Source organism: Garra rufa, chromosome 1 (genome assembly GCF_049309525.1).
Source record: "Garra rufa chromosome 1, GarRuf1.0, whole genome shotgun sequence".
Taxonomy (NCBI): domain Eukaryota; kingdom Metazoa; phylum Chordata; class Actinopteri; order Cypriniformes; family Cyprinidae; genus Garra; species Garra rufa.
Window position 1 is genome coordinate 61,539,245 of NC_133361.1, and position 24,431 is coordinate 61,563,675.

Sequence of the window (24,431 nt, forward strand, 5' to 3'; positions counted from 1 at the left end):
TAAGTTCAGTTTTCCAAATTAGTTAGCAATTAAATAAAAACGTTTACCTGTGGATCTCAAATAAAAGCCATTTTAAAACTTTCCTTGTGCTTCAGAGGCATTGCAGGGGGAACGGATAAGGGGGGGGGTTGTGTTGCATTTATTTTATTTCCTGATGTCTTGATGATATCTTTTTATTGAGCAGAATTCAGTGGAGATCTTAAAACAATGATGGGTAAACGGCTACAGTGCAAATTCTGGTGTTTTATTTAGAAGTGAAGTCAAGACCATACCCCCAAGTTCAAGATCAGATCCTCAAAGACCAAGACTAGGACCACACTGTTACAGAACTGATCTGTTGCCTTTCCGTTCGTTCACCACCAGGTGTCACACTCTTACCACATGGACTCTTGCATCACACAAATTCTCGCACCACAACTACATTTCCCATAATCCCCGGTCCTGGCACTGGCCTCAGACTGTCTGTTACACACACTGTCTGACACACACACAAACATACAGTACACTCACAGAGACAGACAGACAGACAGACAGACAGTCACAGCCACTGTCAGTCTATGAACATGTACAAGTATTGCTGTTTTTGCTGTTTCATCTCTGATTTTCTGGTTCTTTAGTAAGATTTTCTTGGTTATTTAGTTATTTTCTTTTTTGTAGTTCAGTTATTGTGTTGGTTTTGATGACCCATGAAGCCAATGAAAAAGACAAAACGTGGCAAGAAAGTTTGATTGGAAACTATTGAATTTTTTAAAGGGGCCATGAACTGCCTTTTTTATTATTTTGTACTGTTATCTAAGCTCCACTTATAATGGTAGCAAGATTTTTACATTTAAAAAAAATCCTAATTTAGAAGTAATAGGCCATTTTCAGTCCTGTTTTGACCCCTCTCATCAGAACACTCAGATTAAATAGGCATGGCAGATTGTAAACTCTGAAGTAAACACCCACTGCTATGATTGGCTAATAGTTGTGTATGGTTGACAGTTTATATCCCTTATAGATGGACACTGCTGTGATTTAGGTCAAAAATGCATAAGTAACTCAATACATATCAAATGAGCTGTAGGAAGAGACAAAGCAATAGTGAGCCATAATAAAAACAGTTCATACTTGTGTTGTGACAATAATGTCAGATAAACTATACATTTGCAAATTGCTAGGCAGGGCTAAACAGGCAGTCCTGTCGTAGCAGGCGTTACTCTTCTGCGAAGGTAGTGCTTGTCCACACTATTACATAAACACACTAGAACATTCCAAAAGCTGTCATTTTGGTAGACTGGCTTCAATATAAACTGTTTCAAGACTAATGACAAAGTTTTGAGTTCTAAAACTTGCAGGATGTTTTTATAGTACAGTATAGTTCAGTATAGACCCTCTTATATGTCAAGGGAAAATCAAGGGAATTTTGGTATCTCAGTTCATGACCCCTTTGATAATGCATCAGCTCAGGAGACAAATTATTTCCAGAGAGAATTGCAGGCTTCAGTTTCATGTTTCAAATCATCAGAATGAAAATGTTTCTTCAGTCAGAGACACTTTTTGTGTTTCTGTCAGTCTAATCAAACACTTATAGAGAAACACCTGGTGAACTTTAGGCTGAGGTTCCACTGCATTATTGTGTAACATTAATATTGTGTAATATTTATCCGGGTGTATTTTTGTGGAGATCATGTATTTTTAGCAGCACATACATTCCTTTAAAGCAGTACATAATTGCTTAACGTTCACCGTCCCACCTGTGGGATGCTTGGTGCTCTTTTTTCCGTTGTCCTTTTTCTCTAACCATCAAATTCAAATTATTGATACTTTTATTGATACTTTTTTTTTAATTCTTTTATAATCTTCTGCAATAATCTGCTGATTGACTTCTTTAAAAAGAGACCAGCCTTAGATCTGTATTCCAAAGTGTTCATGAATTACAACAATTAAAGTTTGGATAATGCACTTTCATTTTAAAAAATGGGGGGTGACAGTATGTCAAAATATATATTAATATATTAAACTCAATCTGAATGATCTAAAAGTTCAAATCTAAGTAGCAGTTATAATGTATATCAATTCTAAACATTATTATAAAAATATAAAGATCAGCTGCTCAAATGGAATTTCAGTGGAACTTTATATTTAGTGTTTCTCTATTTTAATACATTAAGCAACACTAATGAGAATTTAGATGTCTTTTTTTTCTTAAATACATTTCTTTAAATATCATCCCTAACATACAGTTTGGATACAGTAAGAATCATCTAAATTTGTTTAATCAAACAATCAAGCTAGTCAGGTGTGTGTTTGTGTATAGAGAGTCAATAACAGTGAAGTGATGATACATTTGACTGGATGTTCTTGATATCTGGACAACACTGGACACACAGGATTGAGTGAATGTTTATTGAATCATTAAACACTTTTAAAGAAATGTAATAACTGCTAAATAAATGTTTCATGCTGCTGTCATCACTGTATTTAATCTTTTACTTTAATTAGTTTTTGTTTATAGATTTAATCATTAACAATATTTTTATTGACTATTAACTGAAACTACACAGATAGATTTGGGAGGTTTTAGATTATCGACACCACTTTTGTCACAATGATTTGCTTAATCTATAAAATTAAGATGGACTGTATTATAATGTTAGAGAAGAGGATCCAAAACAGTAAACTGCATAGAGTTTTAGTAAGTGACTGACATAAAAGTGAAAACATTTCAAATGTTGGATTTTGGACATTGTCCCAAACAGCTACAAAAGTTTGCTCTATTTTCTCCTGATCACCCTGGATAGAGGATTTCATTGAGTGAGTTAAACATTTAGGAGCCCTTTGATGTTGTAGGCTATGGCCACAATGCCAGTGGTTGAAACTGCGGCATACATAATTCTCATTTTCACCACTGGTCTTTTATGACTCCTCCCCCTGCACTTTCTCTCGTTATGCATCCGGCACTCTCATTGGCTGTATGTGTTTAATGTAATATTCAGTCACAACACATTTTAGACTCACAAACACTTACAAATTCTTAGCTAGCTAAATGGCTATGGTGTCACAGGAATGTGTCCTTTTGGGATGCATTACTTTACTCTGGGTTGAGGCCTATCGGAACTGACAGGGCATTTAGCTTCCTCGTTGTATCTGGCGTTACAAATGTAATCCTGTTTCCTGAGAGGGATGGGTAGCTGCATTGCGTTGCCATGCTTTGGGCAAACAGGGTAACTCCAGACATTTTTTTTTTAATGCCATCATGAACACTGATGACACAATATAACACTGTTTTTATGGCAATCATGGAGAATATCAAAATGTATTACTGATATCAGGAACCTCACCTCATAAGTATCATATCAAATAGAATCAATATAAAAATGGCACAAGTGTAGAATCATAACAACAGCAACATGATTGAACCTTTTGAAACAGCAATTTCATAGTGAAACTTTAGGTAAATATTAAAGACTGACTAAACACTAATGTAGTTTTCACTGATATTTACAACAGTTTTTGGATCTGTGTAATTGTCCTTGTAAATGTCAACAGCATTCAGGGAAAACTGACATCCCTTCCACACCACCTATGAGGTTTAAAGGAACACATTCATTATTTATTTTCATGCCATTCCAAGCCTTTATGCTATTATTTTGAAAAGCAAATGCAAAACTTCTCAAATACAAATGTGATGCACAAAACTAGTGTTACTAGTGTTCTTTTATTTATTTATTTATTTTTATTTAGTATTTAATGTAATTCATTTAATAATTTCTGACATATTTAAAATTCCTTAAAACCTAGTCTAATTGAGTGAAATCATTCAGCTGGAATTCATAGAGTTGATATAATGTATCTTCAATCAAAATATGAACAACTAATAAATATGTACAATGCATACAATATGCATGCATAGTCATAAAATAAATATACCTTTAGATGAGTGTATTTTGCTGGGATTCTAGTTAGTTAATTATTTTATGATATAGTATTACAACTAAATACAATAGTTGATTTAGTATTTTTATAATGTAGTCTTATTAATGTTCTTAATTTAATATTAAAACATTATCCTGTTCCTGTTAAATTCCACCTTTTGAAATGCAATAGGTGAAGTAGGAATGAACATTGTTTGATGTTTACAAATGCAATTTCACAGTGTGAATCCACATTTGATTGCATGAATACATCATAAATATCAATAGCCTACAACGTTGCATTTTATTTTTTATTCATGTATTTATTTATATCTGGCAATATGGTAACATTAGCATAAACTTGATTTTGGTTTAGTTATTTAGCGCATTAGATATTAGCTACTGTTGGTGTACCACATTGCTCTGATTCACCCAAAGTCTATCTGTTAAATGAATTTATTTAGATTTTTGCTGCTGACATAAATAAATACTGTCCTCTTAGCTGTATGAAGCGGAACTCACGTGACTCTTAAAGAGAAACCGAAAGCGATCGTGTCAGATATGGTCAGATGATGAGACGGTATTTCGGATGGTATGAAATCAACAGTGTCTTCGCACATGTTACGGTAAGTTCGTTAAAACGTTTAATATCAGTAACCTTAATAATATTAAGCAGACATCTTGCGTCTAAACAGACCGTATGTCGAACTCAAACACGACAAAGTTATTCGTTATACTCTCCTGATAGCGACGTCAGACGGAAGAGCAGGGCTGTTTGTACAGTTACCAACTCTAGGCCTGTAGTAGCTACTCCTAACTTTCTCCTAACACAATTTGTCTCGCTATAATCCTAATCAAACACACATGAGTAAACGCATCAGCACATTACTATAAAGCAGAGGTTCGCAACTCTGGCCCTAGGGATCGCATAGTTTAGATCCAACCTTGATCAAACTTTCTAGCAATCATGAAGACCTTGATTAGCTTGTTCAGGTATGTTTGGTTCAGGTTGGAGCGAATCTCTGCAGGAAAGTGGACCCCAAGGGCCCCTTTTATAGAGACTACAAAACCTGAGAGACATCCAAATGTGAACTTTTTGGGAAAGGCCAGCTCTCAAGTACTAAAGCATTAGCCTATAATACATACCCAGCTAGCAGGGAACGTTCTCAGAACATTGGCTAACATTCCGTACATGTTTGGTTAATGTTTCAGAAAAAACATTTGAATGTAATGTTCCAAAAATGTTTTAAGAACGTTTGTTATTTCAGAACATGTTCCTATAATGTTAAATATTACTAAAGCGAGAACTGCTTGGTAATGTTCTTAAAACATTTTTAGAACCAAAAATTTCTAGCTGGGTACATGCATGCATACATACATACATACATACAGACATACGTAATTGTTAGATTATATTAACTAAGATTAAAAAATGCTGTAAACAGTGCTTATATTCATTTTAAGGAATGTAGATTAAAAAGTGTACATGTAACTGTATGTAGTAGTATTATTTCTTTACAAATACAATTTACAGACAGAGTATGACCATTTGCTATTAAATTAAATGTAAATATTTAGTATGAAGCTAAAATTTGCGCATCCTTCCTTTTGTGAAAAATATTTTAATAGTAGAATAACTAAAATAATCATTTAAAAAACGTATGAATCGCTTATAATAATTATAATTTTAACAAAAACAAATAATCAACATCAAATTTATTATGACAAAGGTTAACTCTTCAGCACATTTTATCATGACCGTCCTGCAGAAAGAACTCCACATCATTGCTAAAAAAACTAAATTAATAAGATGAAAATATGAAAAACTATGAAATATGCAAATAAATATATAATAATGAATATTAACCAATAATAAAAAAATGATGAATGACAAGACAACATGTACCATAAATTCACAAACCATAATATAACAGAAGAAAGTTGACCAAATATTTATATAAATAAATACAAAACACACAGTGACATCCCAAAGTGGTACAATAAAACATAACAACAAATTCAAGCTTCATAAATTTAAAAAGATATGCACAGATTCAGTCATTTTAGCAGATAGCACTTATTATAAATGAATTGTTTAAACAGACAACTGACCGTAAACTGAATGTGGCCTCCAGAGGGAGTAGCCTTCAAATAAGACACAGCTAGTGTGTTTGAAATTTAAAGACATGATGTGGCATGATGTGAAGCTTTATGACCATTTATGTCCATGACCCTTAACACTAATAAAAAAAAAGAAAAACTTACACAGTACATATTTCTAACTGGAGAATTATTATGTATTATTGTGTGGCCTGTTGCAGCTAGCTGGAAAAAACAAAACAAATCCTGCCTGGTTTGGGTCAGGTTCAGTGGACTAACAACACTGTATAAATGTTCTCTGTAGACTAAGAGTTTGTGATTAACTCTAGGGTGCGTGTGCCTGTAAGTGTGACATGTGCAGCCAACAGCCAATCACAGACAACATGGAGAGTGTCCATTTGATATATACATATTAATTTGAATTATTTGATATGAATTATAAATAATTATATCAATATAATATAAATATAATAAATAAGTAAGTACTTTAATTTGAAGCAAGAGATACAGGATGAGCAGCTTTATTGCATCAGAAATATGTCACATTTGCTCACAGCTGATTTGTCCATATCAGGGGCACTGTTAGGGGGACGAAGGTTAGGATGATTCCAAGAATCCGACTAGGGAAAGGGGTCCCTAACATGATGCCTGAGTCATAAATGAGCTCAATGTTGATGTCAAACTCCTTAAAAAAAAAAAAAAAAAAAAAAAGCAATTACTGCAGGGTATGTTTCCCAAACTCTAACACAGAAATGCCTCCACCAAATTCAACTGTTTAGTCATTTGTGTAAATGCTTATGAAAATGTTTTTCTTCATAAGTTTAAAAACATATTTCATATTATTTCAACAGAAGATTAAGAAAAAGACTCAAGTAGTTGTGTACAAGCAGTAACTTTAATGCATATTGAGCTAATAATCCAAAATACAACTAACTAAATTACAGCCGTAAAACACAATTAATTCATAACATAATGTGTGGATAAAAATGTTAAAACAAAAGTAAATTACTTTCAGTGTTGATACAAAAAATGAAAAACATGGTGCACAATCGTAGCCGGTAAGTCTAAATGCTGGAGTACTTATGAATCAGTTTATAAAGCAAACATTTTGCTTTATCATTGCATATTTGGTGACATTAAAAGCATTCAACAATTAATCTGCTCATATGTAATTTGATTATTAGCTTTTCAGTGCCTTTGTTGTTGTTAGTAGAGGTCGACCGATGTATCGGTTTTGCCGATTAATCGGCACCGATAGTTGATTGGCTGAACTATCGGTTATCGGCAAAAATCCATGACGATAGTTTTTCCGGGTTGCGTTCTTTGCTGAAGCGGCTCACGCTCCGCTCAGCTGTCATAGAGTATGAAAGGTTAAGTCAGACACCAATGTTAAATGTCAGGATCTTTACCATATATTTGCATTGATTTATATCCAGTTGGTCATATTTGTAGCCAGCAAAATTGCAGATTTAAAGACTTGATGTGAGAAAGCAAACCGTGTTCATTCAGCCTACAGAATCCTGCTGCGCCACAGCACGCCATTCATGGTTTTACATTACATATCTGTCCCAAATTAATGTTTATAAACCCAGCCGGCACATGACCGACCTTCAACGTTGAAATTTGGTTGAAATAAGGTCAGTTGTTGTTTCAACAGTGAAACAACGTTGATGTGACGTTGAATGCTAAATGGTTGAAGATTAGTCAACACATGACCGAAATTCAACGTTGAAATTTGGTTGAAATTAGGTCGGTTGTTTTTTCAACGGTAAATCAACTTTAAAAAAACTTTGAATGCTAAACGGTTATATATAACTTCAAAAGCAAGTGTTTAAATTATAATATTATTAATACAAATAATTAACAAGGTTAACTTATAAATCAACATATTTTTTATAAGATCATGTCTTCGGCATACAAAGAAATGTATAAAAGTGTATATGTTACTTAAAATATAATTATTATCACCAACAATAAAACCAAATACATTTTATATTCACCACATGCTGAAACAATTCCTATTGGCTGTTTTGCCTTACTGCTTTGATCATGATTGGTTCATCTGGCTGTCATTCAGGAAACTGACAGGTGAAACTGCGCGCAGTGCGCGGGCCTTCGTAATTTAAAAAAGTTTGACCGTTACTGCATTTTCTTGTGAGGCTGTGAGCTGCATATACTGTGCGAGAGCTGCTGCTCACCGAGATTACTCGGTTGATCCCGAATTATCTTACATTTTCCTTTTATATTTTTATTTTGAGCGTATTTGAATTGTGAAATCCCAACGGAGAACAAAAACCGGAAAACAAAGGAAATAGACGTGAGCTGCGAGTCTCTGAAAACATACAGCACTGGCTAAATCAGGTAAGACAATAAGTATTTATTATTACCTTTCAAAAATAGTACAAGAGTTAACAAATTGGTAAAGGACATGTAACCTGCAGAAGTTAAATACTTGAGTGTGTGTTTGTGCTGCTTTATGATTACAGACGGCAAAAGTTAGATGCTAATCGCATTTAGCGCACTAGCAATATTAGCTCTTCTGGTCGTAGATATATCTGGTGTTGTGTGTTGCTAGTATCTGTTAATGTCTGTCTTTTAGACATGAAAATTTTTCGATATAAATGCCATGCATTACTGCTGGTCTGTTTACATTTTAATCCTATAATAACAATCCTAAAGATTAAGATATCATAACGGCAAATGTCTTTATAATTTAAATGAATTAAGATTGTTTAAAGGAATGGTATAAAACTAAAAACAGCTTTTTAAGAAAATTTCAGTAAACCATTTATTCTTTCCCCTTGTAGAGTCATTAAGGGTCCAGTTTATTGGCAGTTTGGTAAGGAATTGTTCATCTTTGCACTGTCATTTCTGGTGGAGATTCATTGATCTTTTGTTATAGGTTTATTTAATTTAATATAAATGTACTCAATATGATTTTACTTGTTTCACTATATACACTGTTTAGTTAGAATTGTGATTTAAGCCATGTTGTTTTAAACTTTAATCTGAATACATCAAAATGTGTTTAATGAAGTGTTGTGCACTTAGTTTCCAACTCCACTGTTATTGGACTGTAAAGTAAAAATATTGTACAAGATCTGTTTTGTATCAAGTGTTTTCAGTTAACTTAAGATATTCAACGGTATCAAGGTTGGTATTTTATGAAACTTTATTTTTGGTGTGTTTTGTTTATGCAGGACAGTACAGAAAGCACAAAAGTGAGAGAGAGAGACGAGGGGACAGCATCAGAAAGGACACAGAGCTGGGACTCTTTCAGGGATCACCCGAAGCACAACCATGCTATATGCACAAGGCTGTTGTTTTTAGCATAATTTGAAGAAACATTTTGGCTTAAAATAATAAATACATTTCATTTAAGGTATTTCCTGCGTAAAGAATTTTAATGTGACTGCTTTTATATCCCTTCACCACTGACATGGTGTCTGTTGCAGGTTCCATTCTCAAAGGCTTTTACCCATTTCCACTGCACAAATGTAAACCTGTTACACATCTGTAAACCTGTTTTCACAGAACTAGTTAACCACCAAAATAAGAGATCAAGTGGTTTTAGTCAAAAAAGGTTTCTCTTGCAAGTGAAGTGCAAAATATGCATGCTTTTGTACAAAAACTTTGAGTCTTTAACCTTCTGGGGTCTAGGGATTTAAACATACCCTGACATTTGTCTTATTTTTATTTTTATTTTCAGTATCTGAAAAAAAATACACTACAAGTCAAAAGTTTTTGAACAGTACGTTTTTTTTAAATATTTTTTATTAAATAAATTCCTTCTGCTTAATAATATTAGTATTATTTAAAAGAATATTTAATATCATTTGAAGTATTTTAAAATGTAATTTTTTCCTGTGATCAAAGCTAAATTCTCAGCATCATTACTCCATCAGTGTCACATGATCTCAGAAATCATTCTAATATGCTGTTCAAGAAACATTATTATTAATAAGCAGTAGATTGTCTTTTTTTCTTCTCAGGATTCTTTAATGAAAAGTAAGCTCTAAAGATGAACATTTACTTGAAATGGAAAGCATTTGTAAACAAAAAAACATCCTTTTCAAAACTTTTATTTAGCAAGGATGCTTCACATTGCTCAAAATTGAGGATAAAGACATAATATAACAATAGATTTCTATATCAGATCAATCGTTTAATTTTCAGTTCATCAAAGAAAACTAAAATAATTCTTGAATAAAAATATTAGAATGATTTCTGAAGGTTAATGTGACTGGATCATGAGTAATGATGATAAAAATTCTGTTTTGACATCACATGATTAAATTACATTTTCAAATATGTTCAAATAAAAAAACAAAACATTTTAAATAGTACAAATATATTTTATTCATTTTTTCTGTACTTTGAATTGGTGAGCAGAAGAGACTTTAAAAATGTAAATTTTACTGTGAGAACTTCTGACTGGTTATAATGTCTAAAGTCTGATTACTTTGTATTCATCACAACCTGGGCTACAATATGTGAGCATAATTAATGTATTTGTATTGTTTTTGTAAAATGATTTTGACAGGTTTTTATTTTGATTTATACAGTGTATGTTTCCAAAATAAAACTTGTTTTATAATATTGATCATGTGTTAGTTTATTGAAGTTGACAGTCAAACCATGCTTCTAATCATTTGATTTTTAACTAATATGTATGTACAGTGTTGATCTAAATGCAAACTGGTTCTAATTGAACGTACAGTTGTGTATTCACCGTTGTTGAAAAGAATGTAAGACGTTGAAACAAAGTCGCGATTTCAACGGTGAATCAACGTCATAATATCAACGTTGAAATTTTTTGCAAATCCGAAAGGTTTTTCACCGTTGATTCAACGTCGACAGATGACCATAACCCGAAAGGTAAGAGGGTGAAACAAAGTCGTGATTTCAACGGTGAATCAACGTTGCTATTTCCACGTTGAAAAGACGTCAGAATATCAACGTTGAAAATTTTTGCAAATCCGAAAGGTTTTTCACCGTTGATCCAACCATGGTACCTGACGTTGTTTCAACGGTGAATCAACGTTGAAATGCCGGCTGGGAAGGCTTGACCCTGCTGGAAGATTGTGCATTTAAGTGATAAATTCGTATTTCTGTAGCTCTAATAAAGTCTATATGCTTCATATAGAGCTATAATTTATGTTTTAGCCTTTTCTTCAGGCCGCGGAAGCATGGTAGGTTTGCATCTTGTTACGCACTTTATTTCACAATGCAATTTTTGTTGTTCTTACTTGATTTTAATAACTGATCAACAAAAATATGTATTCAAAATTAAGATAAAAATTATACAAAACGAAATTCGTTTAATAAGGGATTTTCCACAAATAAAAAGGTGGAAGTGGTCAACAATTGTGTCTGACCCTCTCCAATTCTCCCGGCGTATTGCTGTCCAATTCATACCACGTCCTTTATGACATTTACAAATTACACACACTTCTTTCGTAATTAACAGATTAAACTGAAACAAAACACAAACAAATAATATTTAAACATAAATGTAAAACAGATAACACATTTTCTTAAATGGCTACAACAATATAGATCGCACTTTCTCTTTCCGTTTGATCTGTTGTTTAAACTAATCTTTGCCGCTTTTTTGATCATTCTTGAAGTAAACATTTGCCCATTTGGTGATTAAATAAACTGTTTTAGATTTCTGCTTGAACTACACGACACATCCTGTGTGTTTTAGATACCTGCGAGTTGTCCGCGCAACGCAGCGCTGCATCCAATGCATCGCAACCCTCTCTTCAAGGAGCTTGTGTTTTTCCCCGCATATGGCACGCGTGAGCGCCTGAAACGCGGCTGGCTTCGTTACACAGAATTTGCACTGTGAGACTCGTGTGCATTGCTTGACAGTGCGTGCTTCCACCCGCAGTTTTTTACTTTACATGTGCCTTCATTTCTGCCGTTTGTAATGCAGTTTCTTAGATGCACAAAACTTGCGCACTGACAGACTTTCACTTGCAATTTGTGTTTGTTCGTCCTAAAAAGCTCGATTGCAGATGCGGTTAAATGCACTTGCCATTTCGAATACTTTGTTACGAAACTGATGTACACACAGTCAGTTATGTTTTCAGAGCAGGGCATCTGATATATCGAAATAGATCTGTGCATTCGTTTGAATGCAGCCTGTTATTAAAGCAGCCACTGTCAATGATCTCATCAGTAATAATCAAACGAAAGGAAAAATAACTATTGTCTGTTAACTTTTGGATACTTAAAGAACACTTATTTTAAATAAGTAATTGGTTTAAAAGTAGCCTGCTTATATAATAAAAAAATTAAGTAAATTTTGCTCAAAATAAATTATATAAAATGTATTTGAAAATGTAGCCATGTGCAGTAATATTGAAAACTAAGAATGTGATGCATGGTTATATTTAGTTGTTATTGAAAATCGTAATTAAATTGAATCTTAATTTTACTAACATACAGAGATTCCAAATATAAACAACAAAATAAGCAATTTTACATATTGTTACAATGTAAAGATTCCCACCCCTACTGTTAATATGAAATTATTTACAACTAAGATTGATGAAAGCTGTAGAATAGAAGTGTTGTTCCTTGTTAGGGTGTTATTTTGTTAACATTAATGAACTATGAAATAACTTTAATGATCAATATATAATTGAAATGAATATTTTTATTAATTTACAAAGTATGGTTTATTACTTTTTTAAAACTAGCAAAGCAGTATTTTATTTGCCGTTCAGTATCTATTTTCAAAAACTATCGGTTAATTAATCGGTATCGGCCAGTGTGGTCCAACCTAACTATCGGTATCGGTAAAAACCAATATCGGTCGACCTCTAGTTGTTAGTGATGCAGAAATATCCAGAAACATCCAGTCCTTGTTGATCCAAAAAGTCAATATGGCCTCAGTCAAGAATCGCACCTTTAACAGTAAAATCCACCTGTTAGTAAATTTGAAAGACTAAATAGTGTCATGGAAAGGCACACATCTAAAAAGCCTTGTAAAGATTACTCAAGATAATACATACAACATTTTGTATTGCCAACAAATTCATATTAAGTTAGTTATTCAAAATAATTGTTTGTGTGTTATAATTAAAACTGTCATTTTTCTAAGTGTACAAACTTTTGTAAATATTTCAAATGTCTTTATTTAAATGCTTTATTACATGGCTCTGAAATGCATGAATGTGGTTGGTCAGTTGCAACATTTCGAGGCCTGCTATTGCCTGATAATGACCGTTGTCAATAGCAACACTATAGGCAACACGATAGGAAGTGGCTGGATATACAATTTCCCTTATTAGTACTGGACTGCTGTAAAGTGATTTCCCTAAAGGTTCTCTGTGCAGAGTGCAGAAGAAATAATAATGACATTTTTTATCTTTTATCTTTTTTAACATTTTTTTTTTAAAGATTTTCATTGGCAAGTTGTTTTCCCCTATGTGATTACACATGTAACCTGACTAATAATGTTATACGCTATCTTAAAAATAATAAGTAAATCAATTCATGTAAATTTAACAAATTAATATATTAATGGATTTCACCTGTTTGATGAACTTTGAATTACTGTCTTATTAAAGTAAACTTTTAACACTATTAGCCACTTCGGTTACTGTGCCTCCTCACTTCTGGTGAGCAGGCAGTATTGAAACTTAAATGTGTCAAAATTCAGTGTATTTTCTCTTTTTTCACATACAGATCTAAAATCAAGAAGAGAAGAAGAGAAGCAGAAGACCAGCTTGCAAAATGAGTGTGTATGAGGAGAGAGAGGAGGAGGCTCCTGTTGACACTTACGGAGCAGCATCTCCAGGATTAGGTTATGTCTCTATGAACAGTAACAACTTTATGTTTCTGCCCCCTGAACTCAGTGATGTTAACGCTGAGAGAACAGCATCTCCAGGATTCAGCTGTGTGTCTATGAAGAGTAACAACTCCATGTTTCAGCCCCCTGAACTCAGTGATGTTAACGCTGAGAGAACAGCATCTCCAGGATTCAGCTGTGTCTCTATGAAGAGTAACAACTCCATGTTTCAGCCCCCTGAACTCAGTGATGTTAACGCTGAGAGAACAGCATCTCCAGGATTCAGCTGTGTGTCTATGAAGAGTAACAACTCCATGTTTCAGCCCCCTGAACTCAGTGATGTTAACGCTGAGAGAACAGCATCTCCAGGATTCAGCTGTGTGTCTATGAAGAGTAACAACTCCATGTTTCAGCCCCCTGAACTCAGTGATGTTAATGCTGAGAGAACAGCATCTCCAGGATTCAGCTGTGTCTCTATGAAGAGTAACAACTCCATGTTTCAGCCCCCTGAACTCAGTGATGGACCTGCTGTGACCTCTGACCCTGTGTGAGTATCATGATGACTAGTCTAATAAACTTAAATAGTCACTGAGTTTATTAATTGGCCTGTGTAAGTATTATTGTTCTTTTTTACTGTGGTATCTACTTGGAAATCAAGTACTGTGTAGTTCTAGTGGAATCAGTACAGGCAACAAAACATTTGGTATCGTGACATCCCTACTCGATCGGATTGAAAAACCGGAAGGTACTGCGCATGTGCAATGATAAAGAAATGGCATAATGACTCATGACATGTGGAACAAGTTGTTGGTTTTGTAGAATTAAGTGTCATAAATTACATTATTGTAAATTCTCTTTCTATGGAGCAGAACGTCTAGGTTACGTAGGTAACCCTCGTTCCCTGAAGGAGGGAACGGAGACGTTACATGGGAATTCGCTTAGAATCCAATCATCTCTGAGCCTTATACAAAAGGCCAATGAAAATTGGCGAGTGGCATTTGCATGACGCACCACGCCCCGTACATACGGGTATAAATAGCGACGTCATGCGCCAGTCAGACAGGTTCTTCGCTGAGGAGCCGGGTTGAGCCGGCGTCAGCGCGACGACAGGGACGTGGCAGGGGATGTAACGTCTCCGTTCCCTCCTTCAGGGAACGAGGGTTACCTACGTAACCTAGACGTTCCCCTTCAGTCGAATCACTTCGACGTTACATGGGAACTGACCCTATGGAACAAGCCACGTCCCTGCGCCGCGTTACGCAACGACCACGTGCCGGCAGGCGGACGTGTCAACAGGCGGACGTTAACGTAACCTTCCCAACGCCCTGGGGCCCGAGAAGGGGGGGACCCCAGGGATGCCAGAAACTGAAGCAGGGGTTGGGGGGGCGGAGACATGAATTCTGTCCATGTGAAAATAAGAAATTCAATATATCCATAAGGGGTTTTAGGGATATACGAGGAAAACAGAGGCCTTCTGGTTGACCCCTGGAAAAATATAGAGAAAAATAGCCACAACCTGCGGGGCGAAGGAGACCCGGCAGGAGCACAGTCAAGAACTACTCCGCGTCTAGCCCGGACTGTGGGGCATGGAGGACCCAGGTTCGCCGGAGGGAACAAACTGGGAGATAGCGCACGGATCCACGTGGGAATGGCGCAGCAAGCCGACACTAGCCGTCTTCCCGGTCACCTGTCAGAACTCGGGAGGAGACGGCCTCTAAGCGAAGGTTGTAAAACCTGGCAAAGGTATTCGGTGTCGCCCAGCCGGCAGCTCTGCAGATGTCCGCTAATGAGGCGCCATGTGCCAATGCGTAGGAAGATGCAACACTCCGTGTGAAGTGGGCATGCAAGCCTAAGGGGCAAGGCTCCTAAGACAGGGAGATGGCTTCTACCACCCAATGCGCCAACCTCTGTTTGGAGACAGCATTCCCTTTCTGCTGACCTCCGAAGCAGACAAAGAGCTGCTCGGTGCGTCTGAAGTGCCGAGTGCGGTCTACGTAAGTGAGCAGAGCACGGACTGGGCACAGAGACGCAATAGCTGGGTCTGCCTCCTCCAAGGGCAGAGCTTGCAGGCTCACCACACCTGATCACGGAAAGGCGTGGTGGGAACCTTGGGCACATAGCCGGGCCGGGGTCTCAGGATGACGTGAGAATCGCCGGGCCCGAACTCCAGGCACGCTTCGTCGACAGAGAAAGCTTGCAGATCCCCCACCCTCTTGATGGAGGCCAACGCAGTCAGGAGCGCTGTCTTTAATGACAGAAACTTAAGCTCAACTGAGGCGAGGGGCTCGAAGGGAGGTCCCCGCAGGCCCTGGAGGGCGACGGAGAGGTCCCAAGAGGGTACGAGGCGCGGTCTGGGAGGATTGATCCTCCTAGCGCCTCTGAGGAATCTCACGACCAGAGGGTGCTTACCTAGGGATGAACCATCCACTGCATCGTGATGTGCGGCAATAGCGGCAACATACACTTTGAGAGTCGAAGGGGACAGCCTGCGCTCCAACTTCTCTTGCAGGAAGGAAAGCACTACTGCAATCGTGCATCTCTGTGGGTCCTGTTCTCGTGAGGAACACCAGTCGACGAATAGACCCCACCTCAGTGCGTACGCCTGCCTTGTAGAGGAGGCTCGGGACTGAGTGATGGTTTCTACCACGGCCTGTGGAAGGCCGGCGAGGTCTGAAGCGTCCCGTCCAGGAGCCAGACATGCAAGTTCCATAGATCGGGACGTGGGTGCCAGATAGTGCCCATCCCCTGAGAAAGAAGGTCCTTCCTCAAGGGGATTTTCCAGGGAGGGGCTGCCGCGAGGGAAATGAGTTCTGGGAACCAGGTCCTGGCAGGCCAGTATGGGGCGACCAGGAGAACCTGCTCCTCGTCCTCCCTGATCTTGCACAGTGTCTGTGCAAGGAGGCTCACTGAGGGAAAGGCGTACTTGGGCCCCGGAGGCCAGCTGTGGGTCAGAGCGTCCCTGCCGAGGGATACCTCGTTGAGGGAGAAGAACTGCTGGCAGTGGGAGGATTCGGGGGAGGCAAACAGATCTATCTGGGCCTCCCCGAAATGCCTCCAAATCAGCTGGACTGTCTCGGGGTGGAGTCGCCATTCTCCAGGGAGGGTGGACTGCCGTGAGAGCTGATCGGCTGCACGGTTGAGTTCCCCGGGAATGTGAATGGCTCGTAGCGATTTCAGCCACGTTTGACTCCAGAGGAGCAGACGGCGGGCGAGTTGTGACATGCGACGGGAGCGGAGGCCGCCCTGGTGGTTGATATAAGCCACAGTCGCAGTGCTGTCGGTACGCACAAGTACGTGCTTCTGACGCAACGCCGGTCGGTAGCGACGAAGGGCCAGAAGCACAGCCAGCAACTGGCAATTGGTGTGCCACTGCAGTCGAGGTCCTGTCCAGGAGCCCGAAGCTGCTTGCCCGTTGCACACAGCACCCCAACCCGTGGTGGAGGCATCCGTGTAAACCACGATGTGCCTGGACACCTGCCCCAGGGGTACTCCGGCCTGGAGAAAGGCAGGGTCTGACCACGGGCTGAATAGGCGGCGACACTGCGGGGAAACGCCAATCCGGAGTGTGCCACGGTGCCATGCCCGTCTCGGGACTCGGTCGTGTAGCCAGTGCTGAAGCGGTCTCATATGAAGCAAGCCCAGCGGCGTGACCGCGGCCGCAGCTGCCATATGCCCCAGGAGACTCTGAAAAGTTTTTAGAGGAACCGCTGTCTTGTGCCTGAATAAATCTAGACATCTCAGCACCGACTGAGCGCGCTCGTTGGTGAGACGGGCTGTCATGGAGACCGAGTCCAGCTCCACACCGAGAAAAGAGATCCTCTGCACTGGGGAGAGTTTGCTCTTTTCTCGGTTGACCTGAAGGCCCAGGCGGCTGAGGTGCTGAAGCACCAGGTCCCTCTGGTCGCATAGCACCTCTCGAGAGTGGGCTATCAGAAAGCCAGTCGTCGAGATAGTTGAGGATGCGGAAACCTGACAGCCAAAGAGGGGCCAGGGCCGCTTCCGCAACCTTGGTGAAAACGCGAGGAGAGAGGGACAGGCCGAATGGGAGAACTTTGTACTGGTATGCTCGACCCTCGAACGCAAACCGAAGAAAGGGCCTGTGGCGAGGAAGAATCGAGACATGGAAGTACGCGTCCTTCAGGTCGATGGCTGCAAACCAATCCTGGGGACGAATGCATGAGAGCATGCGCTTCGTCATAAGCATCTTGAACGGCAGCCTGAGAAGGGACCGATTCAGGACTCTGAGATCCAGGATGGGTCTTAACCCACCACTCTTTTTGGGCACGATGAAGTAGGGACTGTAAGACCATCATCTGAAACGCATAGCCGAGACGTACCATCCGTATCAACCACCGCGAGGGGCTAGGAAGCTGAAGCCAGGCTCCCAAGCGCCTCGACAGGGGTGTCAAGGGAACGTTGACCGACGTGACCGTGGTGGGGCAGCCTGGGGGGGGAACAGGGAGGGGAGACAAGCTGCTCTGAGCAGGGCCTACCTTCTTCCCAAGTTCCCGCGCTGGCGACAGACAGCTCCTTATCCGGCTCCGAGAGGGCATCCTGGTGCCGCCCGGAACGGGAACACGGGGCAGAGGCCCCGGAGGTGAAGGAAATTGCTCTTTTATTGAAGTTGTGGGTACCGCCGACCCGTGGGCCGCGGGGGGGCGCCCTTTGCGACGAGCGGAGGGAGGCTGAGCCACCGGCGGCGGGATGGGTTTGGACTCGCGGCGGGGCAGGATGTGTTGGATGGCCTCCCTCTGCTTCTGGACCGCCGAGAACTGCTGGGCAAAGTCCTCGACAGTGTCGCCGAACAGGCCACTCTGGGAGATAGGAGCGTCAAGAAAGCGAGCCTTGTCGACGTCTGCCATCTGGGCCAGAGTGAGCCATAGGTGTCGCTCCTGGACCACAGCTGTGGACATCACCTGACCAAGGGAACGCGCCGTGACCTTCGTCGCCCGTAAGGCGAAGTCGGTGGCGGCGCGGAGTTCTTCCATAACCCCCTGGTCGGGACCACCCTCGTGCAGCTGTTTCAGGGCCTGGGCCTGATACACTTGGAGAATCGCCATAGCATGCAGGCCGGTGGCGGCCTGTCCAGCGGCGTGGTAAACGCGGCCCGCAAGAGCGGACGAGCGCTCGCACGCCCTGGACGGGAGATGCGGACGATCCCTCCAGGTGGCGGCGCCGCGTGGGCACAAGTGCACCGCCACAGCGCGCTCAACCCGGGGAATCGCTGCATACCCCCTGGCCGCCCCGCCATCGAGGGTGGTGAGGGGAGAGGAGCTGGGGCGGGGCCGTGATGAAAAAGGGGCCCGCCAGGATCTTGTCAGCTCCTCCTGCACCTCCGGGAAGAATGGGACCGAGGGAGGGCGAGGTGGAGCCGCGGGGGCCCTCCCCAGGAACCAATCATCCAGCCTAGAAGGATCGGCCGGGGGCGCCTGGGGCACCTCCAAACCGATCCCCCTGGCGGCCCGGAGAAGCATAGTCGACAGCTCGGCGTCCACCTCAGACGGAGCGGCCACCTCTGCAGGGGGTCGCGCCGCCGAAGCGTCCGCCTCACCGACCGCCTCACCGACTGCCTCACCGACCGACTCTCCCTCTGATGCTGCGGTCGACATCTCATCCTCCGCAGGAGCACCGAAGGAGACGCTCAGCCCGCTGGGCGGGGAAGCGAACTGCTCCGGGAACTCGACGGGACCATGCTGTGTGATAGAAGACCGCAGGGCTTTCTGGGCCGGCGGTGCGTTCTGCACGGTGACTGTTAAGTCCCCCCCGCGTCTCGCCGCGGTGGCCGAAAAGCATTGGCGGCTTAACGACGGACCGCGGGAGGAAGACGGGGGGAGCCGCCTCGCGAACGAGCGGCGGGACTTCAGCATGGTCATGGTCATGCATTCGCAATGAATGCATTCACCATCCATGAACGCTGCCTCAGCGTGCTCACTCCCCAAACACGTGAGGCAGTGATCATGTCCATCCGCAGGAGGGAGGAAACTACCGCATCCTGAAGCGCACGGCCGAAAAGGCATTCTGAAAAGAACGTCTAACGGCCGCGAGAAATTGCTCTTTTAGCTCCCGGTCTGCCCAGGGAAAAAGCCGCGGGGCGGCTGTGCACTCAACGGGACTCTTATCGCTGGAAAGCAGAGCGGCTGTATGGCCGTGAAAACGGCAGCCCGCAGGAGATCGCTGACGGCTGCCAAAGAATCTCTTTTAGAAAGGCAGCACGTCAGGAGAGAGAGCAGGAACTCTTTTGAAGATTCTGGAAGAAGTCTTGAAGAAAATCGGCTCTTGTAGAGAGACAACAAGCTCAACATCAGACCGGATCTGAAGCGAAGAAGCTGTCTGACTGGCACATGACGTCTCTATTTATACCCGTATGTACGGGGCGCGTCATGCAAATGCCACTCGCCAATTTTCATTGGCCTTTTGTATAAGGCTCAGAGATGATTGGATTCTAAGCGAATTCCCATGTAACGTCGAAGTGATTCGACTGAAGGGGAACTAATCAGCTCTCACTTCTTACTCTCATCCACAGACTCCTTGTTTTGGCCACAGGAATTGTGAAAAAGCTTAATTTGTTCACCAACCTCCTGCTAATTATGACTTAGAAGAGATAAATATTAAGTGCTCTTTAAAAAAAATAGAAGCAATGGCAGGAAAATAGTATTTAGTAATAGCAAAATTGTATTTGTGCAATGTGCGCATGTCAAAAGATCAAATCGATTTGAAGCTTGTAACATATGCACTACACTTTCATTATTTAGAAAGTGGGCAAAAATTAGTGAGCAATATTTTATATGTAGATTGATTTATTTTCTTTTTTATGTGTTCTCTCATCACCACTGCTGCTGAATTTGACATATCACAACAAATCGGCCTCAGTTATGGAGATGCACATCCCTAATAAATGCACACATCAACCCGATCACTTTATTGCGTTCATGTAAACATTAAGCTTGGATTCAACAGTTAGAATTATTTTATTTAGATTAAAACCAAAAACGTAAAAAAAAATCTAAATGTCGCTATAGTTTATAGAGTTTTTTTGGAGGGCTTTTAGCCTGTTACCCTGTAATTAAACATCAGCCAATCCTGTCATTGTATATTTGACATTTTGAGATGATGTACTGTCGGAAGTAAAAGTGGCCTATGAAAACGGGGTTACAGTATTTTTATTATTTGATCTTTATTTTCTTTGTCATTATTTATTTCATTATCTTTTTCTTTATTCTTTATTGACAGACTAAATCCTTGTATTTACACCATGCTGTGCTGTGCTATATTTACAATATAATTATGATACATAAACCTTAGCTAAGAGTCAATTTGCAGAGATGCAATCTGAAATATTTCTCTCTTTTTCTTAGCATCATCAGCAGGAAGAGAAAGAGAGCAGCTTCTCCACTAAAGCCCTCTGATCTCAGTGATGGATCAGTGCCCTTTAATCCTGTGTGAGTATATTTTTGTAGAGTGAGACACAAGAACACAATGTACACAGAAATAATGAGAGAAGTATTTTTGAAATTTTACTTCTGCAACATAATCTGAATTCAAATGATGATGTAAGGAAAGAAAACTAAAGAAAGAGTCAGTAGGCCTATAAATACAGCAGCTTAAATATTTATCTTTTATATATCATTTATCTTTTACTAACTACACAGAAATTAAGAGACTCACTGAGTTTTCTGCATCAATATTATATTGAATAGTAATCAGGCCAATCGGTTGGCCACAACAGATTAATTATATTTAAAATGAACTTGATAATATAACAGTTCTTTCTGAATGTTTTGATGAAGTTTATTTTTGTTTTTGCCTGTTCTTTTTAATATCTTTTCAGTGATTGGAGAGCTGATCAGATCAGTTATGTGTCCCCTCAGACCTTCCCATCCCCTTACTATCTGAACCACTTCAGACATCGTGACTCAGAAGCAGCCCAGCAGCTCGAATCTCACCAACCAGTGCTTGATGATCTTCAGAGAGTCAAAGACCAGCACAAAATCAGCATGAAGAACAAGTATGAGAGCTTATTTGAGGGAATTAAATTACAAGAGAATCAAACCCTCCTGAACAGGATTTACACACAGCTGTACATCATAGCGGGAGAGAGTGAAGGAGTGAATGAAGAACATGAGGTGTTACAGATTGAGAAAGGTTACAAGACACTCCAAGACACTCCAATCAACTGCAATGACATCTTTAATCCTTTACTTGATCCAGGATATGAGGAGATGAGAAGAGAGAAGAAGGACCAAATAAAGACTGTTCTTACTAAAGGCATCGCTGGAATTGGAAAAACCGTCTCTGTGCAGAAGTTCATTCTGGATTGGGCTGAGGAAAAAGCCAATCAGGATGTAGATTTTATGTTTGTGCTTACATTTAGAGAGCTGAACTTGATTAAAGATCATAAATACAGTCTTCACAGACTTATGATTGACTTTAATCCTGAACTCCAAGGTTTGGACGCAAAGATTTATGATGAATGTAAAGTTGTGTTCATCTTTGATGGTCTGGATGAAAGCAGAATTTCACTGATGTTTTCAGACAGTCAGAAAGTTTCTGATGTGACTGAGATTTCATCAGTGAGTGTGTTGATGTCAAACCTCATGAAAGGAGATCTGCTTCCCTCTGCTCTCATCTGGATCACCACCAGACCAGCAGCAGCCAATCAGATCCCCTCTAAATACATCAACCGTGTGACAGAAATTCAGGGATTCAATGACCCTCAGAAGGAGGAATATTTCAGGAAGAGAATCAGTGATGAGCATCAAGCCAGCAGAATCATCTCACACATCAGAAGAGCAAGAAGTCTCCACATTATGTGCCACATACCCGTCTTCTGCTGGATCTCAGCCATTGTGCTTCAAAACATCCTGAAACAAGATCTCAGTGCAGAAATCCCTCAAACTCTGACTGAAATGTACATCTACTTCCTTCTTATTCAAACAAATATGAGGAACCAGAAGTATGAAGAGAGAGATCCAGAGAAACTCATGCAGTCCAACAGAGAAGTGATTGTAAAACTTGCTGAACTGGCCTTCAATCAGCTGATGAAGGGTAATGTGATGTTCTATGAGGAGGACCTGAGAGAAAGTGGCATAGACGTCTCTGATGCCTCAGTGTATTCTGGGATTTGTACTGAGATCTTCAGAGAGGAATCTGTATTTAATCACAGGAAGGTTTACAGCTTTGTACATCTGAGCTTTCAGGAGTTTTTTGCAGCACTGCATGTGTTTTACTGCTATTTACACAAGAACCGTGAGATTCTGAAAATGTTCCTAACAGGAAAGTCCAGAACTCAATGTGAAAATATAACTCTGGATTTGTTTCTAAAGGAAGCAATGAATAAAGCATTGAACAGTGAAAATGGACACCTGGATCTCTTCCTTAGATTCCTTCATGGCATCTCACTGGAGTGTAATCAGAGACTCTTACAGGATGTACTGATACACACAGAAAACAACCCAGAGAGAATCAAGAAAATAATCCAAAACCTCAAACGAGGTCAAAAAAACAATGTCAGTCCTGAAAGATGGATGAATCTGTCACACAGTTTGATTGAGATGAAGGATAATTCTGTTGTTGAAGAAATGAAGGCATTTTTAGAATCTGGAACAAAAAGAAAAAGTCTTTCTCTTGCACAATGTTCAACTTTGGCAAACATGATCCTGATGTCAGAGGAGGTGCTGGATGAGTTAGACTTTAATAAGTACAACATCAAATCAAAAGAGGGCAAAAGGAGACTGGTACCTGCTGTGAGGAACTGCAGAAAAGCTGTGTGAGTGTGAAAATCTATAATAATCTAAAATAATATTGCAATATGAACATAATTTGAAAAAGTTGTGATGGAGGTTTGATGAGTATTTTATGGGTGTGTGTTCATAAGCATAAAACATAATGGACTACAGTTAGCGCTGTACCAGTCAGCATCACAACACCAGTGGAATGCCAAAGCACAGTTTTGTAAATATTATATTCTATAGGTTTTTTTTTTTTTTTATGTGGATATTAAGATACCACTAAGGCATGGAGCTTTTTTTAAAAAAAGCAATAACTGATTAGCAGCCAAATGTTACATTGTAACCATGGAAACATTTGAATTCATGCATAATGAGAGAGATGCGGGAGCCCATAAATTAAAAGTAAGTCTCTTTAAATCTTAGTAAATATAAATGTCTTTTGTGGAATATAAAATTCACTTTTGTGATGAATTACGAACAGTGTCCATTGTTTTGGAATGCTTGAAGAAAACATGAAGATAAGAGACAAGAAACTGACTTTGTGCTTTGCCCTTTTAAAAAAATCTATCTAATAGAGCTGGTTAATGTAATAAAGACACTCAGCTAATAAGACTTCCCACAATAAAATTCTGTATAAATGAGAAAAGAAACAAAATCTTTGAAGCATCATACACATAATGCTCATATTTAAGCTTTAAATAAGTCACATATTTCTTTCTTGATATAACCTTAAAAAGGGTAAGACCATAAAAAGAGATCAGAAAATTAACTTACTGCTATTTTCCATCTTCTTAGGACACAAATAATACTATTTAATGATTTTATTGATTTATTTATTTTTAATGTAAGTATTCCCCAGGATACGTTGCCCCTTTGGGAGTAAATTAACTGAAAACAGAATGC

General features: G+C 40.0%; 2 protein-coding genes across 5 annotated transcripts in view; both read left to right on the forward strand.

The window, feature by feature from the left end:
• LOC141337759 (NACHT, LRR and PYD domains-containing protein 3-like) overlaps positions 1 to 24,431 on the forward strand; it is an 887,345-nt gene that overhangs the window by 238,853 nt on the left and 624,061 nt on the right. The gene's annotated exons all lie outside the window — the stretch shown is intronic.
• LOC141342400 (uncharacterized) overlaps positions 4,440 to 24,431 on the forward strand; it is a 30,362-nt gene continuing 10,370 nt past the window's right edge. Inside the window, exons 1-4 of the mRNA XM_073846850.1 lie at positions 4,440 to 4,522; positions 13,698 to 14,347; positions 21,156 to 21,239; positions 21,629 to 23,566. Coding sequence (XP_073702951.1) covers positions 13,746 to 14,347; positions 21,156 to 21,239; positions 21,629 to 23,566 — 2,624 coding nt within the window. The 5' untranslated portion in view covers positions 4,440 to 4,522; positions 13,698 to 13,745. The remainder of the gene's footprint in view (positions 4,523 to 13,697; positions 14,348 to 21,155; positions 21,240 to 21,628; positions 23,567 to 24,431) is intronic.